General features: G+C 38.6%; 1 protein-coding gene across 6 annotated transcripts in view; it reads right to left on the bottom strand.

Moving 5' to 3' along the window:
* The window catches only part of NUCB2 (nucleobindin 2), a 47,636-nt gene extending 21,154 nt beyond the window's left edge, over window positions 1-26,482 (bottom strand). For 2 of the 6 annotated variants that reach the window (XM_047690456.1, XM_047690461.1), the window contains exons 1-4: window positions 26,329-26,477; window positions 19,618-19,771; window positions 786-929; window positions 102-209 (exon numbers count right to left, since the gene is read on the bottom strand). In XM_047690456.1, coding sequence (XP_047546412.1) covers window positions 102-209; window positions 786-929 — 252 coding nt within the window. In that variant the 5' untranslated portion in view covers window positions 19,618-19,771; window positions 26,329-26,477. Of the gene's footprint in view, window positions 1-101; window positions 210-785; window positions 930-19,617; window positions 19,772-24,090; window positions 24,240-26,328 lie in introns of all 6 variants that reach the window. The other 4 variants (XM_047690457.1, XM_047690459.1, XM_047690458.1 and 1 more) reach the window with 4 other exon arrangements.
* Window positions 26,483-26,545: the final 63 nt, after the last annotated feature.

The raw sequence follows: 26,545 nt of genomic DNA, 5'->3' as shown, positions 1-26,545 counted from the left end.
CTTACTCAGAATAAATAAGAGCCTCATCTTATATTCCTAATATTTAATTCAGTGTCTGGGATGTTCTAATGTTTGTTAAATAATTATTTAATTACATTTACCTTTATTTCCTCTATGTCTGCTTTCTGGAGCTTTTCTCTGAAATGATTATCTGTTTCCAGCACATCAATCACTTGCTTAAGATATTCATCATAATAAAGTCCAGTATCCTTCAAATTAAGAAACAAACAATAATGTTTCTCAAAGCTTTTCCTTCCCTGCATCTAAAGATCTCAATCCTAAAAAAAAAAAAAAAAAAAAAAAAGACTAGCAAAATGGCATTGAGACACATCTACTCTGATAGCTGGGACAAAGTTAAAAACCTGCATTTCTCAAATGAGGAATTTTATATCAGAACCAATATATAGGTTTTTTTTTTACATAAAGGTAAATATTCTATATGGCTTAGATAATGAGGACTTAATCAATAATATTAGTTGGTTGATTTTACTCCACTGTCACCTGTCTCTCCTCACTGCTGTATCTTCTTTGAATATAATACAATGTTTTCTTGGCTAGTGAGCTCTTCATTGGAAATGTATTATGATTAATATTCTCCTGTGCATTATTTAATATTTGAACTACATTAAATAAACAATGTCAAATATTAGCAACATATGCTTATTCAATATTCTTTTACTGCTATTTCAGAAATAGTTTTTAAATGTACAATTTTACAAGTAACAAATATTAGCAACATTTGGTTAAAATTCTTCCCACAAGATTATCTTTATCATTTCACTTACTGGTGGTTCTATCTTTGCGCTGTCCACAGGTTGAGTATTTTTTACTTTTGTCTTGTCTATGTCTATAGGCACAGCTTCAATAGCAGTAAGTAGACAGGAAACCAAGAGAAAACAATATCGTAGTAAGATGGTTCTCCACATCATCTGAAATAAAGGTATTATTATAGTAAGGTCCTGAAAAGATGTCTTCAAACTATATACATACATTCCCAATGCCATGTTAATAATATATACCTAATTTCAAGAAATTTAATACAATAAAATTGTTCTAGAAAGAGGTTTAAATATAGACTATAGCTTATCAAAATAATGCTTAAAACAGATCACTAAAGAAAATTAGGGGAGAAATGCTTTTCAACTAAAATTAAAAAGAAAACAAAAATTTTTTAAATTTTTTTAAAAGATTTTATTTATTTATTTGACTGAGAGAGAGAGAGGACAAGTAGAGGGAGTGACAAAGAGGGAGAAGCAGACTCCCCACTGAGCAGGGAGCCCATCGTGGGGCTCGATCCCAGGACCCCAGGATCATGACCCCAGCCAAAGGCAGACACCCAACCGATTGAGCCATCCAGGAGCCCCAGGAAGCAAAATTCTAAAGTTTAAACAGCTTATAGTATAAGAAAACATTTAGTTAATTATAAAAGTTTCAAATAAAAATGATAATAAGGGTCTCAAAAGCTTAAAAAAATTAAAAATTAAAAAATTAAAAAAATTTTTAAAAAGCTTAAAAAATAGCCCAAATTTAAGGAAAGGAGAAGTAAGGAAAAACTATACTTTTTCAATTAAAATACTAGAGAGCCAAAATTTTTCTAGATATATTTAATTTAGCTTCAATCTAATTTTGAAAATAAGTTGCTCTATAAATATAAGTTGATTAAAAGAGACAACTAGATAAAATATTTTTAGCCTTATAAACATTATTTTATCATAGTAGTCATTTGCTAAAATTCTTTTCGGTCAATAATTTTTCAAATAAATCAATAAAATATCAAGCTTGAAATAAGAGAGGACCAAGTATTGCTATTCTCACAATATTATTCAGATTTTGTTTATTTAAACAGTTTCCACTCCATATGGATCTTTAGTAGCTGTGGAGGATCCACTATAAGAATTAGAATGAATAAAATCTCATATTTAATTGTTTTTAAACACGTAGACTCATGTTAGGGTCCAAGTCAAGAATATTGGTCTGACCAACAGAGTGAATATACATTATTTAACTCAGAATCTCCCAAACTTAACCATGGACTTTTTTTATTTAAGTCACATTTTTATCCATAGAACACAATTTGGAAAAGAGTATACTGCCTCGTTTTTGCCACAACTCTACATAGCAGATAGGGCAGTGATTTGTTTTACCGGTGAAGAAAATTTGAATTAAAACAATTCACTCACAGAGCATGGTCTTGCATTACAAAATCACTAGAACTCACATTTTAGTGCTATTTCTAGTATATCAAATTTTTTAGCATCTCTATTGAGATATAACTCACATGCCATAAAATTCACCCATTTAAGGTACAGGGTTTGTCTATTCTGTAAAGCTGCTTCTCAAAGTTTAGTTCTCAAACCTGAAGTATCAAATCACCTGGGAGCTTGATTCTCAGGCTGTACCCAAGACCTCTGAAATCAGAATCACTGAGGTGAGGTCCAGAACCTGTTTTAAGAAACTTTCCAGGTAGGGCGCCTGGGTGGCTCAGTTGGTTAAGCGACAGCCTTCGGCTCAGGTCATGCTCCTGGAGTCTCAGGACAGAGTCAGTCCTACATTGGGCTTCCTGCTCAGCAGGGATTCTGCTTCTCCTTCTGACACCCCCCCACCCCGGCTTTCTCTCTCTCTCTCTCTCTCTCTCAAATAAATAAATAAAATCTTTGGGGGGAAGAAAAAAAAGAAACTTTCCAGGTAAACGCACTATAGGCTGCTGAAGGGGTTGGGGTAAAGGGATGGGGTAACTGGATGCTGGACATTAAGGAGGGCACGTGATGTAATGAGCACTGGCTATTCTAGAAGGCTGATGAATCACTGACCTCTATCTCTGAAACCAATAATACATTATATGTTAATTAATTGAATTTAAATTTGTAAAAGTTGGAAGGAAGGAAGGAAGGAAGGAAAGAACTTTCCGGGTATTTCCTACATACATATGCTTAAGCCCAAGATTCATTCTCCTCTAGGGCACTAGTTCTTCCACATGATCATCATGAGTAAATGTTTTTCAGGATGAAATGTTTGGGAGATGATGGCTCAATGAAGCTAAATAAAGTTTTCATCATTGCAAGGCTTTCAGAACTTGTGATGGGCTACTATGCATTATGAATCTTTAATAGAAGGATGATTTGTTTCTCCACAGAAAGTACATCTACCATGAATCACGTCCTCTTCCCAGAACTATTTTTTATGACAACCAAAGTTTATTTCTCATTCATGCTTCATGCCCATTACAGGTATGTATTTTATTTTTGGTTTTCTTTTTTTTTAAGATTTTATTTATTTATTTGACAGACAGAGATCACAAATAGGCAGAGAGGGAGAGAGGAGGAAGCAGGCTTCCCGCTGAGCAGAGAGCCCAATGCGGGGCTCGATCCCAGGACCCCGAGATCATGACCTGAGCCAAAGGCAGAGGCTTTAACCCACTGAGCCACCCAGGCGCCCCTTGGTTTTCATTTCTGAGAGATAATTCACATGCCATAAAACTTATTCTTTGAAATTGTACAATTCAGAGGATAATTGTATATTCACAAGGTTATGCAATTATCACCACTATCTATTTTTTTTAACATTTTCATCACTCCAAAAAGAACTCTGTGCCCTTGGGGCGCCTGGGTGGCTCAGTGGGTTAAGCCGCTGCCTTCGGCTCGGGTCATGATCTCGGGGTCCTGGATCGGGCCCCGCATCGGGCTCTCTGCTCGGCGGGGAGCCTGCTTTCTCCTCTCTCTCTGCCTGCTTCTCTGCCTGCTTGTGATCTCTCTGTCAAATAAATAAATAAAAATCTTTAAAAAAAAAAAAAAAAAGAACTCTGTGCCCATTAACAGTCCTCCCCCCCCCCCCCCCCCCGCCGCCATTCCCTCATTCTCACAACACCTAGCAACCATTAATCCATGTTCAGTCTGTACAGATTTGCCTATTGTGGACATTTCATATATATGGAATCATATAACATGTAGTCTTTTGTATCTGGTTTTTTTCATTTAGCACTGTATTTTTTTAAGATTTTATTTATTTGACAGAGAGAGATCACAAGTGGACAGAGAGGCAAGCAGAGAGAGAGAGAGAGAGAGAGAGAGAGAGAGGAGGAAACAGGCTCCCTGTGGAGCAGAGAGCCCGATGTGGGACTTGATCCCAGGACCCTGAGATCATGACCTGAGCCGAAAGCAGCAGCTTAACCCACTGAGCCACCCAGGTGCCCTAGCACTGTATTTTCAAAGTCCAATCATGTTATAACATGAATCAGTACTTCATTCTTTTGTATAGCATTTGTATATACCACATTTTGTTTATCAATTCATCAGTTGATGGACATTTGGGTTGTTTCTACTTTTTTGGGTTGTTTCTACTTTTTTTGCTACTGTGAATATTTGTGTTCAAGTTATTGAGTTACTATGTTTTCAGTTCTTTCAGTTACATAACAAGGAGTAGAATGGCCAGGTCTATTTGGTGATGCCATGTTTAAGTTTTTGAGGAACTGCCAAACTATCTTCCATAGCACCATTTTACATTCCCGCCAGCAATATATGAGGCTTCCAATCGCTCCACATCCTCACCAACACGTGTTATTGTCTTTTATATTACAGCCAACCTACTAGATGTGAAGTGGTGTCTCATTTTGATTTCAATTTGCATTTCATTAGCTAATAATGTGAGGCATCTTAGCATGTATTTATTAGCTATCTCTTTAAATTTTTTTAAAGATTTTATTTATTTATTTGACAGAGAGAGACACAGCGAGAGAAGGAACACAAGCAGGGGGAGTGGAAGAGGGAGAAGCAGGCTTCCTGCTGAGCAGGGAGCCCAGTGTGGGGCTTGATCCCAGGACCCTGGCATGACCTGAGCCAAAGGCAGATGCTTAGCAACTGAGCCACCCAGGGGCCCCTTCTACACAATTTCTAAAGTTTAATCAAGTCTCCATGGCACCTAACATGGTAAACATATAATTGGAAAATGAGTAAGTGCTAACATTATTTGAATAGTCTTTCTATAAATTGTGCATACAGAAGATCAGCTAAGAGATACACCTCTGTAACTTCATTCTGCAGACCACCTCAGGAACTGTGACTAGCCCTGGATATGGCTAACCCAGAGTTTAGAAGAATCTCTCACATAGATTCCTCCCTTCCACCCATACTACCTCCAGCGTCCTATTCTCTCCTCCTTCTTCCACTTAACACAACATACACAAGGGCAATTCATAAGCAGTTCTATCTTAGCAGTTGGCAGCGGTCACATTATTTTGAAATATGCTCTTTTTAAAAATATTGTCCACCTTTACTTCAATATACAATAGAAGCCTGAGATTAATAGAAGTAAAATATAGTTAATTGAATCTTGGAAGTGGAATCCCTTTTGTAATTTGTCTCTTCTTCTCTCACTGTTCTGCCAGGTTTCCCATAAATGAGAAGGCAAGTCAAGAGAGGAATGTTTGTGAGTACGAATGTGTGTGTGTGCGCCCACACACACCTCAGCATCTCAAAATGACGAAGTAACAAAAAGTCTCTGGGTATCTACTCTAAAACATTTACTGAATGCATGGCTCATTAACTTTTAATTGGGACCCAGACTTATTACATAACAATAGAAACCATTGAGTGTTTACAGTGTACCAAACAGTATGCTACATTTTTTTATATTAAGTAATTAATGACTCTGTGAAATAAGTATTATGATCACCAATTTAAAGTATAGGAAACTGAAAAATAATAAATAAGTAAATAAATAAAGAACACGGAGACGTATCAGTTTAAAAACCTGATTGGGTTCACACAGGAGTAAGTCATACAGCCAAAACTTTAGACCTGGGAATGACTGACTCCGAAGCTTATGACTGTTTTTATTTTTATTTTATTTATTTTTTTATTTTTTTATTTTTTTATTTTACAGATAGAGATCGCAAGTAGGCAGAGAGGCAGGCAGAGAGAGAGGAGGAAGCAGGCTCCCTGCTGAGCAGAGAGCCCGAGGCGGGGCTCGATCCCAGAACCCTGGGATCATGACCCGAGCCGAAGGCAGAGGCTTTAACCCACTGAGCCACTCAGGCACCCCTACTTATAGTCTTAATAATTTTTGTCTGCTTAATCTATCATTACTAGAAAGTAAGTAAAAATCTTATCATATGATTTTGAATTTATCTGTTTTCCTTATAATTCTGTCAATTTTATTTAAAATTTTGAGGCTATGTTACTAAATGTACACAAATTTAAGATTTTCTGGCTTTTTGGTAGATTTAATCTTTTATACATCTTTTATACCGGTCCTCTTTATCCATTTGCCTTAAGGTCTACTCTATTTGAGAGTAATATAGCTAAACTCGTTCTTATTTCTTTTTTTTTTTTTAATTTCAAATTAAGCTCTATTTTTTTTTTCTGCTTAACATTGTTTTTTTTTAAACTTAAATTCAATTAACTAACTATAGTATATTATTAGTTTCAGAGGTAGAGTTCGGTGATTCATCAATCTTATATAATACCCAGTGCTCATTACATCACATTTCCTTTTGATTAGTGTATGGAGATACACACACTTTTAATCTAGCTTAATGATCTCTGTCTTGTATCTGGAGTATTTTCTCCACTTATATTTAATCAAATTACTGATAATGTATTTAAGCAATTCCAAAATGCACAATTTCCTACATTTAACATATCAGAAATCAAAGAGTGCTTTTCATTTAATGGAATATTAAAATTGTGATTCACCAAGTGCAATAGCAACATAATCTTTACTGTCTGTGCATGAAATTATCATAGCTATTCTCACTCCAGTTTCTTAGGACTGAGTTTTTCCATTGTTGGTATTTCACAAATTAATCACCACTTTAAATGTCTTCGAAAGGAATAAATTATGATTTGGCATGAAAACAAAGTTATTGTGTAAACATAGAAATGAAGCAGCTGATATTAGGGAAGCATATTTGATGCTAAAGGAATAACAGCAACTTAAGCTTTCTTGTAAAGAACAAAATGCTTTACCTGACTTTAGACAGTAAGACACCACAAGCAGAAAAACTCTGTTATACTTTGTTACTGAGATGCAATAAGGTTACCCTTGAGTAGCCAAACAATGTAAATGAAGATAAAAGGACCTAACAATCCTCCAAGAATTTTTTTTAATTACATGGAATATGAGGCTGATTTGATAAATTCATGCACGGTTAAGACAAATGTCAATTGTCAAAAACCTGCTGCTCATACTGAACAGAAGCTACCTAACTTCCATGAAATTTGAGGAAAAAACAAAGCTGAGTGAGTCAATAGGAAATGCTGGCGAACTTCTGATGCTCTTTTATATACTTGGAAAGGATACACCAATGTAAAAGGTGCTAACAAAACTGATAGCCTGAGAATGGGTTAGAGAGTAGCATATCACTGTAACACTGGGCATAGACACTTATGGATGAAAGTTGCTGCCATATTAAATTTTAAACTACAAAATAATTTCTCCCAAAATGTTATTGTCTGTATAAAAGGGTGGGAGTGGGGTGATGGCTGAGCTAAAGAAAGGCTGGCTAGATCTGGTTTGAATGTCCAAGAGCCCTCCATAAGCTGCTAAGTGTATTTGTCTAGTTTTTGATACACTGTGAGGCCACATATTTGAATATTTAAAGAACAGGATGATTGAAGAGTAACACAACCTGATATTATTCTTGATGCCATGTCTAGACCACTGCAATCCTCAGTGATTCAGTCAACAAACCACTGAAGAAGTGGTCAAGGAAAGAAGATATATCTGAAAACCTTCCATTGTCACCTTCAAGAAAGCACTGGTATCAAAGCTTGCCAAATGAGAATCAGAGGCTTAGAAGAAATTCCAAGCAAAGGGGCTTGAAAAATTTCACAGAAGAAAATCACCCTCAGTCTCCATAGCACAAGGAAGAACAATGTGCAGAAAAACACAGATGTTGACAAGTCTGAATCAAGAGTGTTTCAAAAGAATCAGACTATGAATGTGCAAAAGTCTTAGAAATACTTTAACCAATTTCATTATGTATGCCCAAAGTGATGTGGGAAAATTTTCTCGTCTATGTGAATCTAAAAATGTGCTTTCATGAACATAACGTGAAGTTGTAAATGACAAAGCATAGTGTCATAGTTTAATTGCCAGCATTTTTTTCTATATGATATGTACTAATATGTCTCAATATCAATGAAGTCTTAGGGTTTTAATCTTGGGTTTTAAGATTTTATTTATTTGACAGAGAGAGAGATCACAAGTAGACAGAGAGGCAGGCAGAGAGAGAGAGGGAAGAGAGAGAGGGAGAAGCAGGCTCCCTGCTGAGCAGAGAGCCTGATGTGGGGACTCGATCCCAGGACCCCGAGACCACAACCTGAGCTGAAGGCAGAGGATTAACCCACTGAGCCACCCAGGCGCCCCTTAATCTTGGGTCTTAAATTTACCAACTTCTTTCAGATTTTCTATTTATTCTGCCCCTTTAATATTTATTTCTTCTCCTTTCTTGCCTTTTTTTATTTGTTTTTTATTAGTGGAAGATTTAAAAAATACTTTTTTCCTTCTAATAATTTCTAATCTTTTAGTATTTATTCCAGAAGTAAGACAACTAACTTACTGAAACGTAAAGTTAATTAGGACATTTACTTCTTTTTTAAAAATTATTTTTTTAAGCCAGTATAATTAACATACCATGTTATATTAGTTTCAATAGAATATAGTGATTCAACACTTCTCGGTATTACTCAGTGCTCATCATGATAAGTGTACTTTTAATCCTCTTTACCCATTTCACTCACCCCCCCCCAACCCACCCACCTCCCCTCTGGTAACCACTAGTTTGTTCTCTACATTTAAGAGTCTGTTCGTCTTTTTTTTTTTTTTTTTCCTGTCAAAGCATTTACTTCTTAATATGGGCTCAAGAATATTAACTGTTATCATAACAAAAGAAGTAGAAGATGTTCTCGCACATCAAGGTGAAAAGTAATGACACAAAAATGTCTTTAAGTAGCAAGACGGTGTCAAATGGGTCAGATATATGTTTACAGATTTTCATAAACCCGAGTGTATGCAAACATCCATACAAAATAAGGACAGACAAGTATAAGGAGCTGGCAATGGGAAGATGGGGACGCTAACCTACTTTTCTTTCAATATGTGGTAAGAATGGCTTCCTTTATCACCTCCTTCTTCCATAAGAAGAAAAGAGATTCAAAGAAGACCCTGGGAAGAGCCATGCTGAAACAGTAGGCTGATCTAATCAGGATAGGTAGATAATTTATGCTCTAAGTCAAATGATCTAAAATTCTGAATCCGGTGGTGATCTCAAGACTGCATGGAAAGCACTGCACCCAAGGGCATCAGAGCCTCTGGCAAAAATACAAAGCACAGTTCTGAAACCTCTTCTATCATTCAATAGATAAAAAATAGTTTCCCTAAATTTCCAAGTCCTAAAAGGAATTTATCTCTCTTCTCCAGTCTCTAAAAAACCAAAATTCCCATTCACATAGAGGTGGATTTTTTTTTTAAGATTATTTATTTATTTGACATAGAGAGACAGCAACAGAGGGAACACAAGCAGGGGGAGTGGGAAAGGGAGAAGCAGGCTTCCTGTAGGGCTTGATCCCAGGACCCTGGGATCATGACCCCAGCAGAAGGCAGACACCCAACGACTGAGCCACCCAGGTGCCCCTGGAGGTAGATATTTTAACTATTGATTCACACCAGTAGTTATTCAAATTAAGTTTACCGGGGTGGGGGGGTATTGAGTGTACGTGTGTGCACACGCACATGCGTGTCAGATAATTTCCTGTTGTTTTTTTTTTTTTTAAGATTTTATTTATTTATTTGACAGAGAGAGATCACAAGCAGGCAGAGAGACAGGTAGAGAGAGAGGAGGAAGCAGGCTCCCTGCTGAGCAGAGAGCCCGATGCGGGGCTCGATCCCAGGACCCTGAGATCACGACCTGAGCCGAAGGCAGCGGCTTAACCCACTGAGCCACCCAGGCGCCCTGATAATTTCCTGTTTTGATTGCAGGGACAGATATGCTGTTAATAGTTAAAAAAAATAGTCACATGGGTAAGAGGGGTGAAGAGTACAGAAAACTGAGAGTAGCTTGTTTTTTCTTGTTTCTCTATTCCTCCTTCATCTACCTTTTTCTCCCTCTTTCAACAGTCCTCTTTTACTCTTCATTTTAAACTGAAGTGTATTTTTTTCAATCTATTGTATGCATTTATTAACTTAACAACTATTTATGAAGTATCGTCTATGTACCAGATATGTTGGATACAAAGGTAAAAACAAGACATGGCCCCTAAGCTTGTTGGCCTCCCAATCTACTGTAGAAGGTAGCCTATCAAATATACAATTACAATTTGATACTACCCAAAGTAATCTACACAATTAATGCAATCCCCATCAAAATACCACTAACGTTTTTCACAGAGCTAGAACAAACAATCTTAAAATTTGTGTGGAACCACAAAAGACCCCAACAGCCAAAGCAATTCTGAAAAAGGAAAACAAAACCTGAGGCATCAGGATTCCAGATTTCAAGTTACATTACAAAGCTGTAGTCATCAAGAGAGTATGGTAAGGGCACAAAAACAAACACATAAATCAATGGAACAGAATAGAGAAACCAGAAATGGACCCACAACTAAACGGTCAACAAATCTTCGACAAAGCAGGAGAGACTACCCAATGGAAAAAAGACAAATGGTGTTGGGAAAACTGGACAGCAACACACAGAAGAATGAAACGGGACCCTTTCTTATAGCATACACAAAAATAAATTCAAAATGGTTGAAAGACCTAAATGTGAGACAGGAAGCCATTAAAATCCTAGAGGAGAACACAAGCAGAAATCTCTTTGACCTAGCCATGGCAACTTCTTACTAGACAATCACTACAGGCAAGGGAAACAAAAGTGAAAACAAACTACTGGGACTTCATCAAGATAAAAAGCAAAGGGAAAAAAAGCACAGCAAAGGAAACAATCAACAAAACTAAGAGGCAGCCTATGAACTGGGAGAAGATATTTGCGAACAACATATCTGATAAAGGGAAAAAAAAATATCTGATAAAGGGTTAGTATCCAAAAGGGTTAGTATCCAAAATCTACAAACAATTTATCAAACTGAACACCCAAAAAACAAATAATCCAGTTAAGAAATGGGCAGAAGACATGAACAGACACTTTTTCAAAAAGACATCCAGAGACTAATAGACACATGAAAAGATGCTCAACATCATTCGGCATCAGGGAAATACAAATCAGTACCATCTCATTATCAGGATGACTAAAATTAACAAAACAAGAAATAACAGGTATTGGTGAGGATGCAGAGAAAGAGGAAACTTTGGATTGAAGAGCTAAAAATTAAAGAGCATAAAATTTCTACAAGAAAACAAAAGCAGTAATCTCTTTGACATCAGTTATAAAAACATCTTCCTACATATATCTCCTTGGGCAACGGAAACAAAAGCAAAAATAAACTATTGGGACTGTAAGGGACTATTCAGCCAGAGTGGTCCCACCCCTGTTGAACTGCCATTTTGTTGTTTATGCAGTAAAACTTAAATTGACCCTCCCCCTCCCCCAGGGGAACTTTCTTAAAAGCAAGTCCAGGAAACCAGTCCCAGGTAACAAAGCCCAAATACAAGGGTGGGTCAGGTCAGGTGGAGATAACAGCCCTAATGCAGGGATGAGTTGGGTCAGGTGGAGACATCCAATCAGTAAATCGTGCCTACTATCTCCCTAGTTACCAAGGAGTATGGGTCCCGCCCTTTGGGCACCTTTTGGGCTGCAATTCTGACCAAGGTGATAGGCTGGTTCAAATATCTACTAGGGCAAATTGTAATTCAATTGGTCACTTAGCCTGACTGTGCAGCTTTCTCTGCGTGTTACAATTTCATTGGCCACCTATGCGTGGCCAGGCCCAACCGCATGGCCTTTGCCCTTAAAAGCTAGTCTGTGAAGCAGAGCGGGTTCGCCCTCTCTGTAAGAGGCCTGGCCCTGAATGTTCGGTTTGATTCTTGATGCTTGGCATGAAATAAAGCTTTGCTTGACCTTTGCTTTGTATCAGTCTCCCTCCTTTAATCATGGACCCATTATTGGGGACCTAACAGGGACTATACCAACATAAAATGCTGTCACAGAGGGAAGGAACCCATCAAGAAAATAAAAGGACAATCTAATGAATGGGAGAAGGTATTTGCAAATGACATATCCAATGAGGAGTTAATACCCAAAATATATAAAAACTTTCACAACTCAAGACCAAAATAATCATCATCATCATCATCACCACCCAATTAAAAAATAGGCAGAGGACCTCAGCAGATATTTTTCCAAAGAAGATATAGAAATGGCCAACAGACACATGAAAAGATGTTCAATATCACTGATCATCAGGGAAATGCAAATCAAAACAATGAGATAGGGACGCCTGGGTGGCTCAGTTGGTTAAGCAGCTGCCTTCGGCTCAGGTCATGATCCCGGCGTCCTGGGATCGAGTCCCACATCGGGCTCCTTGTTTGGCGGGGAGCCTGCTTCTCCCTCTGCCTGCCATTCTGTCTGCCTGTGCTCGCTCGCTCTCCTCTCTCTCTGACAAATAAATAAAATCTTTAAAAAAAAAAAATGAGATATCACCTCATGTCTGTCAGATTGGCTAAAATAAAAAACAAAGGAATAACAAGTGTTGGCAAGGATGTGTAGAAAAAGGAACCCTCATGCTCTGTTGGTGGGAATACAAGCTGGTATAGGCCCTGTGGATAACAGTATAGTGGTTTCTCAAAAAAATTAAAAACAGAATTACCATATGATCCTATAATTCCACTGCTGGGTATCTATCCAAAGAACATGAAAATACTAATTCAAAAAGATGCATGCACCCTTATGTTTACAGCTAAGATATGGAAGCCACCCAGCTGTCCATCCATGGATGAATGGATAAAGATGTGAGATATATACACCATGGAATATACACAGAATGGAATATTATTCAGCCATAGACAGAATGAAATCTTGCCATTTGCAACAACATGGATAAACATAGAGGGTATAATGCTAAGTGAAATAAGTCACCCAGAGAAAGACAAATACCTGTATGATTCCACCCATATGTGGAATTTAAGAAACAAAGCAAAGAAACAAAGAAAAAAGAGACAAACCCCAAAAGATCCTTCACTATAGAGAATAAAATGGTGGTTGCCAGAGGGGAGGTGGGTGGGAGGACGGGTAAAATAGGTGAAGTGGATTAAGAGTACACTTACATTGACAAACACTGAGTAATACATAGAATTAATTGTTGGATCCGGGGCGCTTGGGTGGCTCAGTGGGTTAAGCCTCTGCCTTCAGCTCAGGTCATGATCTCAGGGTCCTGGGATCGAGCCCCAAATCGGGCTCTCTGCTCAGCGGGGAGCCTGCTTTCCCCTCTCTCTCTGCCTGCCTCTCTGCCTACTTGTAATCTCTCTCTGTCAAATAAAGAAATAAAATCTTAAAAAAAAAAAAAAGGCAAAAGTGTGACTCGTGACAATATTGAAATTAAATGTACGTTGAAATGGATTATACTTTGAACATAAATTTACTTCGTGATGATACCATTAGGATAACTTATCTCTGTCTTTTTAGTACCTTGTATAAGGCAAATGGCTCAATTAATGTTAGCTCTTTTTAATACATCCATAAATTGTACAAGAAACAGAAATTCTCATACATTTATGAGAAATTTTAAAAACTAACCAGACTTCTAAAGGAATTAGAAAAAGAAAAGCAAAGCCCAAAGTTAGTAGAAGGAAGGAAATAATAAAAATCAGAGCAGAAATAAATGAAATAGACACCACAAGGATTGGGGGTGAGATTAACAAATTAATAAACTGAAAGAAAGAAAGAAGAAAGGAGGGAGGGAGGGAGGAAAGGAAAGGAAAAGAAAGGAAAGGAGGAAGGAAACAAAGAAAGGAAGAGAGAAGAAGAGAGAGAAAGAGAGAGTGGGGGAGGGAGGGAGGGAAAAGAGGGAGGACTCAAATAAATGAGATAAAAATTGAAAGAGAAGTAATAAGCAACACAACAGTAATATAAAAGATTATAAGACTAGATGAAAACTTATATGCCAACAAACTGGACAACCTAGAAGAAATGGATAAAGTCCTAGAAACATAGTCTTCCAAAACTGAATCAGGAAACAATAAAAAATCTGAACAGACCACAGTGCCTGGGTGGCTCAGTCAGTTAAGCATTCAACTCTTGATTTTGGCTCAGGTCTGATCTCAGGGGCCTAGGATGGATCCCCACATTGGGCTCCATGCTCAACAGGGGGATTCTCTCCATTTCCCTCTGCCCCTCCTCCCACTTATGCATGCACACACACACACACACACACACGCACACACACACACACGCACTCTCTCTCTCTCTCTCAAATAAACGAATCTTTAAAAAAAAACCTGAACAGACTGATTATTAGTAACTAGAACTAGAAGTTGAATCAAAGAATTCCCAACAAACAAAAGTACAGGACCAGAAAGTTTCACAGATAAATTCAACAAACATTTAAAGAGTTAATACCTATTCTTAAAAAATAGAAGAGGAAGCAGGGGCCTGGGTGGCTCAGTTGGTTAAGTGTCTAACTCTTGATTTCGGGGTTGTGAGATCAAGCCCCATGTTGGGCTCTGCACTCAGTGGGGAGTCTGCTTGAGATTCTCTCTATCCCTCTCCCCCTCACCACTGTTCTCTTTCTCTGAAGTAAATAAATCAATCTTTTAAAAAAAAAAAAGGAACAAGTTAAAAAAAAAAAAAAAGAGGAAGGAAAACTTTGAAATTCATTCTATTAGACTAGGATTACCCTGATACCAAAGCCAGACAAACACACTCCAAAAAAAGAAAACTACAGACCAATATTCCTAATGAACACAGATGCAAAAATTCTCAACAAATATTAGCAAATCAAATTCAACCATACATTTAAAGGATCATTCACCACTACCAAATGGGGTTTATTCCAGGGATACAAGGATGGTTTAATATATGCAAATCAATCAACACAATATACCATATTAAGAAAAAATGAAGGATAAAAACCATACAATCATCTCAATAGATACAAAAAAATAAGCATTTGACAAAATTCAACATCCATTCATGATAAAAAATCTCAACCAAATGGGTTTAGGGGGAATATACCTCAATATAATAAAGGCCATATATAATAAGCCCCAGCTAACATCATACTCAATGGTGAAAAACTGAAAGCTTTTCCTCTAAGATCAGGAACAAGACAAAGGATGTTCACTCTTGCTACTTTTAGTCAACAGAGTAGTAGAAGTCCTAAGCATAGCAATCAGACAAAAAAAGAAACAAAGACATCCAAATTGGTAAAGAAGAAGTAAAACTCTATTTGCAGGTAACATGGCACTATATATAGAAAACTTTAAAGACTCCACCAAAAAACTATTATAACTAATTAATGAATTCAGTAAAGCTGCAGGATACAAAATTAATATACAGGAATCTGTTGTTTCCATACACTAAGAATAAAGAAGCAGAAAGAGAAATTTAAAAAAAATTTACAGCTGCATTAAAAAGAATAAAATACCTAGAAATATATTCAACTAAGGAGGTAAACTGGAACTCTGAAAACTGTAAGAAGATATCGATGAAGGAAACTGAAGACAACACAAATGAAAAGATACACCATGCTTATGGATTGGAAGAATTAATATTGTTAAAATGTCCATACTACTCAAAGCAGTTTACAGGGCGCCTGGGTGGCTCAGTGGGTTAAGCCGCTGCCTTCGGCTCAGGTCATGATCTCAGGGTCCTGGGATCAAGGCCCGCATCGGGCTCTCTGCTCAGCAGGGAGCCTGCTTCCCTCTCTCTCTCTCTCTCTGCCTGCCTCTCTGTCTACTTGTGATCTCTCTCTGTCAAATAAATAAATAAAATCTTAAAAAAAAAAAAAAAAAAGCAGTTTACAGATTCAATGCAATCCATATTAAAATACCAATAGTACTTTTCACAAAACTGGAACATAATGTTAGAATTTGTATAAACCTAAAAAAGACCCTGAATAGCCAAAGCAATCATTTTTTTTTTTTTTAATTTTAGAAAGAGATAGAGAAAGAGCACAAGCAGGAAGAAGGGTAGAAGGAGAGGGAGAATCCCAAGCAGTCTCCACGCGGAGTGCAGAGACTCATGCAGGGCTGATCACAGGACACCGAGATCATGACTTGAGCTGAAATCAAGAGTCATATGCTTAACCAACTGAGCCACCCAGGCACTCACCAAAGAAATCTTGAACAAAACTGGAAGTATCACAATCCCAGATTTTTACACTATAGTACAAAGCTATAGTAATCAAAACAGTATGGTATTGGCACAAAAACAGACGCAGAGATCAATAGAACAGAATACAGAGCCCAGGGGTGTCTGGGTAGCTCAGTCAGTTAAGCACGTGCCTTCAACTCAGGTAATTATCTCACGGTCCTGGGATCAAGCCCCTCATTGGGCTCCCTGCTCAGCAGGGAGTCTGCTTCTCCCTCTCCCTCTGCCCCTTCCTGCTGTTCATGCTGCCTCTCTCTCTCTCTCAAACAAATAAAATCTTTTAAAAAAAGGAAAAAAAAAGAATACAGAGCCCAGAAATAAACCCATGCTTATACAGTCAATTAATCTACAACAGGGGTGCCTGGGTGGCTCAGTCAGTTAAGTGTCTAACTCTTGATTTGGCTCAGGTCATGATCTCAGGGTTGGGAGACTGAGCCTTGGGTCAGGCTTGTGCTGAGTGTGGAGGCTGCTTAAAATTCTCTCTCTCCCTGGGGTGCCTGTGTGGTTCAGGTGGTTGAGAAGCCAACTCTCAGTTTAGGCTCAGGACATGATCTCAGGGTTGTAAGATCAAGCCCTGAATCAAGTCCTATGTCAGGCTCCCCATTTGGTGGGGAATCTGCTTGAGATCTCTCTCTCTCTCTCTTCCTCTGTCTCTTCTCCTCCCCTGCTTATATGCATGCATTCTCTCTCTCTCTCTCTCTTTCAAATAAATAAATAAATATTAAAAAAAAAAAGAAAGATTGTCTCTCTCTCTCTGCCCCTAACCCCCACTTGCACACACACTCTCTCTCCCCCTCTTAAAAAAAAAAAAAAAAAAACCACCTAATCTGCAACAAAGGAGACATGAATATACAATGGGGAAAAAGATAGTCTCCTCATGGCTTTGGTAAAACTGGACAGCTACATGCAAATGAATGAAACTAGAACATTTTCTTATGGCACAGACAAAACAAATTCGAAATGGGTTAAAGATCTATATGGGAAATCTAAAACCATAAAAATTCCTAGGGAAAAAAAAAACAGGCACACTTCTCTCTAACATCACCTGTAGCAATATTTTTCTAGATATGTCTCCTTTGGCAAGGGAAAAAAAAGCAAAAGTAAACTAATTTGTACTACATCAAATTAAAAAGCTTTTGCATAATAAAAGAATCCGTCAACAAAATAAAAAGGCAATCTACTGAATGGAAAAAGATATTTGCAAATCACGTATCTAATAAGAAGTTAATACCAAAATATATAAAGAACTCATAAAACTTGAGAGTAAAAAAACAAATCTGATTTTAAAAAGGGCACAGGACTTGAACAGATATTTTTCCAAAGACAGACAGATGGCCAACAGACAACTGAAAAGATGCTCAACATCATTCATCACCAGGGAAATACAAATCAAAACCATACTGAGATATTGCCTCACACCTGTCAGAATAGCTAGTATCAGTAAATTAAGAAACAACAAGTGCTGACCAAAATGTAGAGAAAAGGGATCTCTTGTGCACTGTTGGTGGGAATGTAAATTGGTACAATTGCTAGAAAAACAGCATGAAGTTTCTTCAAAATATTAAATTAAAAAAATTAAAAATGAAATACCAAATGACCCAGTACTTCCATTGCTGGGTATTTACTCAAAGAAAATAAAAACACTAATCTGAAAAAATACATGCACCCCTGTTTATTGCAGCATTATTTACAACAGTGAATACATGGAAGCAGCCTCAGTGTCCATTAATAGGTGAATGGATAAAGGAAATGTGGTATATATCCTGGAATGTTACTCAGCCATAAAAAAAGAACAAAATCTTGTTATTTCCAACAACATGGATATACCTAAAGAGTATTATGCTAAGTGAAATAAATCAGGTGAAGAAAGTCATATCCCATATGATTTCACTTATATGTGGAATCTAAAACACAAACAAAAACAGATCCATAAATCCAGAGAACAAACTAGTGGTTGCCAAATGGAATGGAAGTGGAAGGATAGGTAAAATAGGTGAAAGAAATTAGGAGATACAAACTTCTAGCTGTAAAATAAATAATCATAGTGATGAAAATTGCAGCACAGGGAATACAGTCAGTAACAGTGTAATAACTTTGTATGGTGATAGACGGTAAGTACACTTATTGGAGTGAGCACTGGGTAATGTGTACAACTGATCAATCAATATATTATATACTTGCAACTAATAACATTATCAATTATATTTCAATAATAAAAATAAAAGTAATAACCAGAACAAATACTCAATAAGACAGGAAAGCTTCTATAATGAATCACAGGATAAAAGTAAAAAAAGAAACACAATTTATTAAAGTTATTCATTTTGAAGACAATGATCAGACAAAGCTCTTCTGTGGCAATTACCGAAGTTTCTATGAGTGGTTATCATAGCTTACAGATCTCAAAGATGAAAGAGAAAAAGAGTATGGCAGAGACTCCTATTTGTCTGTCAATATCCAGATCCTCCCTTCCTCCTCAGTAACAAAAGCCCAGTTTTATTCAGGGTAGCTCAGCGTCCAGCTACATTTCCCTACTTCCCTGGTAACCTGAGTTTTGGTTTGGGAAGTCTCTTTAAAGGAAAAGGAAGCATCTTTGTCTTTGCCTTCCTGCCTGGAACCTGGCTGTGATGATTAGAATTCTGGCAGCTATCTTGGACTACAAGAACCAGTGCCAAACCTTAGAGATGGCAGATCAAAGAAATGGGAGAAGTTTAGATCCCTGATAACTTTGTGAAGCTACTATACCTGACCCAGACAACATAATTCAAGAATTATTTTACATGAGGGACACCTGGGTGGCTCAGTTGGTCAAGCCTCTGCCTCCGGCTCAGGTCATGATCCTAGAGTCCCAGGACTGAGCCCCACAGCGGGCTCCCTGCTCAGTGGGGAGTCTGCTTCCCCTTCTGCTCCTCACCCTCTCTCCCCCACTTTCTCTCTCATTCTCAAAAAAATAAATAAAATCTTTTTTAAAAAAGAATTATTTTATGGGATTGGGAGGGAGAGAAACCATAAGTGACTCTTAATCTCACAAAACAAACTGAGGGTTGATGGGGGGAGGGGGGTTGGGAGGGGGGGTGGGGTTATGGATACTGGGGAGGGTATGTGCTATGGTGAGTGCTGTGAAGTGTGTAAACCTGGCGATTCGCAGACCTGTACCCCTGGGGATAAAAATATATGTTTATAAAATTAAAAAAAAAAAACAAAAAACTTAAAGATGTGAGAAAAATAAAGATACAGAAGTCTTTCGTAGGGGTTTAGAAAAAAAAAAAAGAATTATTTTACATAAGAAAATAAACATTGTATGTTTAAGCCACCATTACATCTGTATTTATTTTTTGCTTTCTTAACTGATCACTTACCTTCAGATAGGTAAAGAATTTTTATCTCCTTTTTTACAGATCAGGCAACTAAGATGCAGAGAAGTAAGATGACTTGCACAATATCAAATTAGTGAAGAGGTGGGTCTTGACTCCTAGGTCAATGCTTTTTCACTAACATCTGACTCAGCAAGTTCTAAATATAAAAAAAAGAGATAAAACCAGATTAAATATAAACATAAATTTTGGCCTTATTATAGTGGTAACAGCATATGATAGTATATATATTTGCCACATCCTGTAAATAGTAAAAGTACCAAATTTTTATTATGTGGAAGGAGACTAAATTATATCAAAATCCAGTGGAGAGGGAAGAGAGAAATATTAAACAGAATCAAAGACCACAATAAACAAAGATTTTGGTTTATGATGCTGACTTTACTGTATCCCTCCACTTATAAATAAGAATTCAGACTAAAAGCTTATTTTCCTCAGCAACGAGACTTCAAGATACAGGGTAAGTTTTCTTATTAGATCCTTAACTGTAATTTCTCTGAAAATCCTTAACTAGAATCTTTCTTTACTCTTACCATCACTTTAAAAAATTAATCTTGGCCCGAGTCTCAGTCACAGAGATCAGTAATAAAGCAAAATAGCTCAGGTTTTCTTTTTTGAAACCCAATTGTCAAATACAAGGCAGTTGGCTCATGTGCAAACTCACTGGTGAAAAAAAGGAATTATTTCTAAGCAGTTTACAAAGAAAATAAGCAAATAAAATATCTTCAGATTTTAAGAACACATATTTCTTTTTATGGTATATTAAAAATAAAATCATCTAAGCAGGGGAGTGATCATACACACTGTATGTCAAAAAGGCATGTGGACTTTTATTAACACAGCATAGTCAAAAATAAACAACAGATTGAACCCTTATCACTCCCATTTACTGGCAAGCTGTTTGCCTCCCTGGTTCTCAATTTTCCTACCTATAAACTGAACTAATACTTCTTCCTAAGTTTTTGATTGGCTGAAAGTAAGAATGAATATATGGCAATTAGCACAATGCATGGCAATCATAAATGCTCAGTAAATATTAAAGCCCTTGATGTCTTGAAATGAAACAGCTATATAAAGTAATAAAAATCTGTTCTGTAAACACACAAAGTTATAGAACCTAAAAAGCAATATACCAGTTTGACATACAACCTTTAAATGTCATTTTTGAAAAGGCTGCATTAGAACTCTCCCCTGAGCATTGCCATAGCCAAAGTCCTGATGCAGCTGCAGGCCAATGAAAAGAATACAACCAACAAAAGAGGAATACAATCTCTTCCTCCCTAGGATTAAAACAAGAGTCCCTGGGTGCCTGGGTGGCTCAGTGGGTTAAGCCTCTCCTTCAGCTCGGGTCGTGATCTCAGGGTCCTGGGATCGAGTCCCACATCGGGCTCTCTGCTCATCGGAGAGCCTGCTCCCCCCTCTCTCTCTGCCTGCCTCTCTGCCTACTTGTGGTTTCTCTGTGTGTCAAATAAATAAATAAAAATCTTTAAAAATAAATAAATAAATAAATAAACCAAGAGTCCCAGGTTTCTCTCTCCAAGTCACTGCCCTTAGCCAGGAAACCTTGGTTGCTTCCTCTTGCTGTCAATGTCTTAATTCTAACAGTGAAAGGGAGTGGGGTGGAGAAAAATAAATGGCTTCTGAGTTTCTCAACGGCAGCAGTGATGAGAGAGACCAGACCCTGATACCCAACTCCATTCTTCCCTTTAAAAATGAGAATCCAGGGACGCCTGGGTGGCTCAGTTGGTTAAGCGGCTGCCTTCGGCTTAGGTCATGATCCCAGCGTCCTGGGATCGAGTCCCACATCGGGCTCCTTGCTCGGCGGGGAGCCTGCTTCTCCCTCTGCCTCTGCCTGCCACTCTGTCTGCCTGTGCTCATTCTCTCTGACAAATAAATAAATAAAATCTTAAAAAAAAAAATGAGAATCCACAGGAAAGCAAGATTCAAAGTAAAGTATCAGATGTATGACCAGCTGAGCAGGACTCTAACCCTTCCGAGTATTGAGACATTAGTATAGATACTGGGGTGCCTGGCTGGCTTAGTCGGTAGAGCATGAAACTCTTTATCTTGGGGTTGTGAGTTCGAGCCCCACCTAGAGCACAGAGATTACTTAATTAAAAAAAAAATTAAATAAGCATCCACAGGAAAGCGAGATTCAAAATAAAAGCATTAAATGTATAACCAGCTTAGCTGGACTCCAACCCTTCCATGTATCAAGACATTAGTATAGATATTAATGTCTCTGAGACTCATATCTGTAGAAAAGGACACCATCATATTGCCTTCCCCCCCAATCTTAATTGGTTACAGTATCCTTGGTAATAGGCTTACGTAATGAAAGCAGATACTGTTTCTCATCTGTATCACTCAATAAACAAATTTAGTAAAATTACAATGTCTCCATTATGCATATATACTGTACTCTGGATAACTAAAATACAATATGCCAAAAAACTCTGCCAAATTTAAAAAAAAAAAACAATTGATCCCCAAGTTTTGTAGCAACATGGACGGGACTGGAAGAGATTATGCTGAGGGAAATAAGTCAAGCAGAGAGAGTCAATTATCATATGGTTTCACTTATTTGTGGAGCATAACAAATAGCATGGAGGACAAGGGGAGATGGAGAGGAGAAGGGAGTTGAGGGAAATTGGAAGGGGAGGTGAACCATGAGAGACTATGGACTCTGAAAAACGATCTGAGAATTTTGAAGGGGTGGGGGGTGGGAGGTTGGGGGCACCAGGTGGTGGGTATTGTAGAGGGCACGGATTGCATGGAGCACTGGGTGTGGTGCAAAAATAATGAATACTGTTATGCTGAAAAAAATAAAAAAATTAATAAAAAAATATAAAATAAAAAAAAATAAAAAAAAACAATTGGAAAAAAAAATTTTTTAAAAGCTCTGCCAAAAACAAAAGCACACAACTGCTATCTCAATTTTCACTAGGTTGCTTTAAAATTTTTAACACAGAATTCTGGGACCAGAAATGATCTCAGAGTTAAGGTGTGGTTCAGACCCAACTTTTACAAAAGGTTATAAAGCATAAGGAAGCTAACTAACGTGGCCAAAACTATTTGACAGAGACAGGATTGGAATCTGGCCATCAAATTCTTTTTTTTTTTTTTAAAGATTTTATTTATTTATTTGACAGAGAGAGAGATCACAAGTAGACAGAGAGGCAGGCAGAGAGAGGGGAAGGGAAGCAGGCTCCCTGCTGAGCAGAGAGCCCGATGCGGGACTCCATCCCAGGACCCTGAGATCATGACCTGAGCTGAAGGCAACGGCTTAACCCACTGAGCCACCCAGGCGCCCTGGCCATCAAATTCTAATCAAGAATAATTTTCGGGGGGCGCCTGGGTGGCTCAGTGGGTTAAAGCCTCTGCCTTCGGCTCAGGTCATGATCCCAGGGTCCTGGGATCGAGCCCCACATCGGGCTCTCTGCTCCGCAGGGAGCCTGCTTCCTTCTCTCTCTCTCTGCCTGCCTCTCTGCCTGCTTGTGATCTCTGTCAAATAAATAAATAAAATCTTAAAAAAAAAAAATAGAATAATTTTCGGGGCGCCTGGGTGGCTCAGTGGGCTAAGCCGCTGCCTTCAGCTCAGGTCATGATCTCAGAGTCCTGGGATTGAGCCCCGCATCGGGCTCTCTGCTCAGCAGGGAGCCTGCTTCCTCCTCTCTCTCTGCCTGCTTGTGATCTCTCTCTGTCAAATAAAGAAATAAAATCTTTAAAAAAAAAGAATAATTTTCACCATTTCATGTTTTTTTTTAAACTTTGGATTGAAAATCAATAAATGATTGAGATTTTTTCCTTAAATAAGTCATTTGAAATGTTAGGAGCCTGTTTTTTAAAGTCTATAAGCTAATTGCACATATCCAACATAAAAATAACAAATTTCCCCTTTCCAGACATTCAGATATTTTAAAAAAGTTAATCATCTATCATACCAAATACAGTCAACTCAATTACTCACAATACTTAAAAGTTTATCTACTTAAGGATTACTTTCAATGCACTTTAAAATCCTATACTTGATTCCTCCAGCTACCCAATACTTAAAAGCGTATTTTGCTCATTCATCAAAAAGGCCTTAGAGGGGCGCCTGGGTGGCTCAGTGGGTTAAGCCGCTGCCTTCGGCTCAGGTCATGATCTCAGGTCCTGGGATCGAGTCCCGCAGCGGGCTCTCTGCTCAGCAAGAAGCCTGCTTCCCTCTCTCTCTCTGCCTGCCTCTCTGTATACTTGTGATCTCTCTCTGTCAAATAAATAAATAAAATCTTTAAAAAAAAAAAAAAGGCCTTAGAACGTGGAAAGCAACTTAAATGTTATTCTAAATAACAAAATTAATTGGATTTATCTATAGAGATACACAACATAACTCCAAGCAAAAAGACACTGGTACTGATCATGTTACTGTAGTCTATATTAGCAACCATGATGAACAGCTAGAGGTTTGAAAGGTACCTTCATTGTTTTCATTGTGCATTTCATTTCAACCGGTATTTACAGGGCACAGACCAGTTTGGCAAAAGTTGAACAGTAAGTACCGATCGGCAGATTAAGGTGAACAGAGCAGGGACTTCGGCCATGGCAAGGTGGGTATATTAAGATTGCTGGAAGAGAACAGCCCACTAGTGACCACCAGGAGGCAGAAATGAATTTTTCACTAGAAAGTTAGACAGGATCATGGAAAGTTTAGAGAACTAGATGAGAAACAGTAGTTTCCATGTCTACCCCAATCACAAGAAGTAATAGTATTTGAGATTTCTCATTCTAAATGTCCATTTTTAAAATTTTGGGGCCCTATTTACTGAGGAACATTTGTTGAGACATTTGTTTGCTCAGCATTTGTTGAACTTGCTGGCCGAGTTTTATGAAACAAGAACCCGCATTCAGCTTCAATGAAGTTGAATCCTGAGGTAATTTCTATAAGGGACAAGATGCAAGAATCTGGATATTGCCTGACTATTCAACAGAATTCACCAGGGAAGGCCGTAAGAAACAAAAATTTAAATAAATCATGAAAGGAGCTACAGGTTATAGGATCCAGATCGATTATACCTCTAGTCATACTATTTTTAACAAATTCCTTAAAGCAAAGGTCTCCTCAATTCTTTCAGTTCTTACAGGACAAGTCCGGAATCTCCTTCAAACAAAACTATCAGAAATATTTGCATATCAGATCCAAATCTATTAACCATGCTACTTTTTTTAACCATAGTACTTTTAATAAATTCCTTAAAGCAACTGTCTCAGCACTTTTTTTTTCCAATTCTTTAGAGAAAGTCCAGAATCTCCTTCAGACAGAATTGACTATCAGAAATATTTGCATTTAGGGGTACCTGGGTGGCTCAGTTGGTTAAGCAGATGCCTTCAGCTTAGGTCATGATCCCAGTGTCCTGGGATCCAGTCCCACATAGCGATCCCTGCTCAGGGGAGAGCCTGTTTCTCCCCGTCCCTCTGCCTACCAACCCCTACTCCTGCTCACTCTCTCTCTCAAATAAATAAATAAAATCTTAAAAAAAAAGAAATATTTGCTTTTATCCTCCTTCTTTCCCCTTCCCCCCTTTTTAGCCAAGATAATAATAGGTGGTTTGATGTTCATATTCATCCATGGATTTAATAGCCTCAATAAAAGGCTTAGATGGAAGCACTTATTCAATTGTGTACGTGTACATTATCCAATTTAAGAGTTTAGTGGACACTCTAAGAATCTCAAGAGGTTCCATCTCCCAGAATTCAGAATAATGATTCAAGGGTCATGTTCATATTTTCTCCCTCCCTCTTTCTCTCCCTCTCTCCCTACTCCTGTCTCTGTCTCGATATTATAAAACATCTGGATATTGTGGGACGCCTGGGTCGCTCAGTCCGTTAAGCGACTGCCTTCTACTCAGGTCACGATCCCAGAGTCCCAGGAGGGAGCCCTATGTCCCTGTGTCCAGCTCTCTGCTCAGCGGGGAGCCTGCTTCTCCCTCTCCCTCTGCCTTCCGCTTCCCCTGCTTGAGCTCTCTGACAAACAAATAAAATCTTAAAAAAAAAAAAAAAAAAAAAAAAAAAAACTGGATATTGTAAAATAATTGCCAACCAAGACCCCTTGCCAGCACCGACCACAACAATAACTACATTTATTCACAGAGTTACCATTTAGTAAGTGCAACAAGGAAGTGGAAGTATTACCTCCGAAAAAGAAAGAGCTCATCTTACAGCGATTTCTCACTTAAGGGAAAACAATACCACAGCTGACACGAACTTTCTCTAAGTGTCAAGGTTTGTGGGGTTAACAGACAGGAAGAAGAGTAGGATAGGCCGACCTAGTTTCGCTTGACCGCGCCAGGAGCGATGTGCATTTGCAGGGAACTGGTGGGTACACCCACCCCCCCTTCTTAGTGGACGCCTCCTTCGCCCAGCGACCTGCCAAGGCGAGGCTGGACCCTGACGGGGTCTCGGTCCTGCACTCACCCACGCCTGCTCCCCGCCATGAGCCTACCACCTTCATCTACCCTAAAGAAAGGTTGGGTGCCCTGAGGCGAGTGGAGTGGAAAAAGGGACCCCACGCCTCGGGCTGTAACTGGAAGCACCCCTCGTCGGTGCCGCCCGCTGTGCGTTTCCCCCCGCCATTCTCACTGCAGGGTAGGGCAACCGAAGCCCTGAGCCCTCTCTCAGCACCCGCTCTAGCCTCCCGCCGCGCTGATCCGCACCCACCTCCGGCCTCCGGCCTTACCCAGCCGGTTCTCGGCGCTCGAGGCTCCGCCTGCTGAATGCACGCAACACACAAACCTGTCTCTCCAGCCCCCCGCCCGCGGTTTTTCTCTGTACCTCCGCGGACCGCACGCTCCCGCCTCTTCGCTGCCTTGGCGACAGCCCCCGCCCCTCCTGTCAGCTTCTGATTGGTCCGATTGGGGCCACGGACGTTCCCGAT

Source organism: Lutra lutra, chromosome 10 (assembly GCF_902655055.1).
Source record: "Lutra lutra chromosome 10, mLutLut1.2, whole genome shotgun sequence".
NCBI lineage: Eukaryota > Metazoa > Chordata > Mammalia > Carnivora > Mustelidae > Lutra > Lutra lutra.
This window is presented reverse-complemented; position numbering and strand designations above follow the sequence as displayed.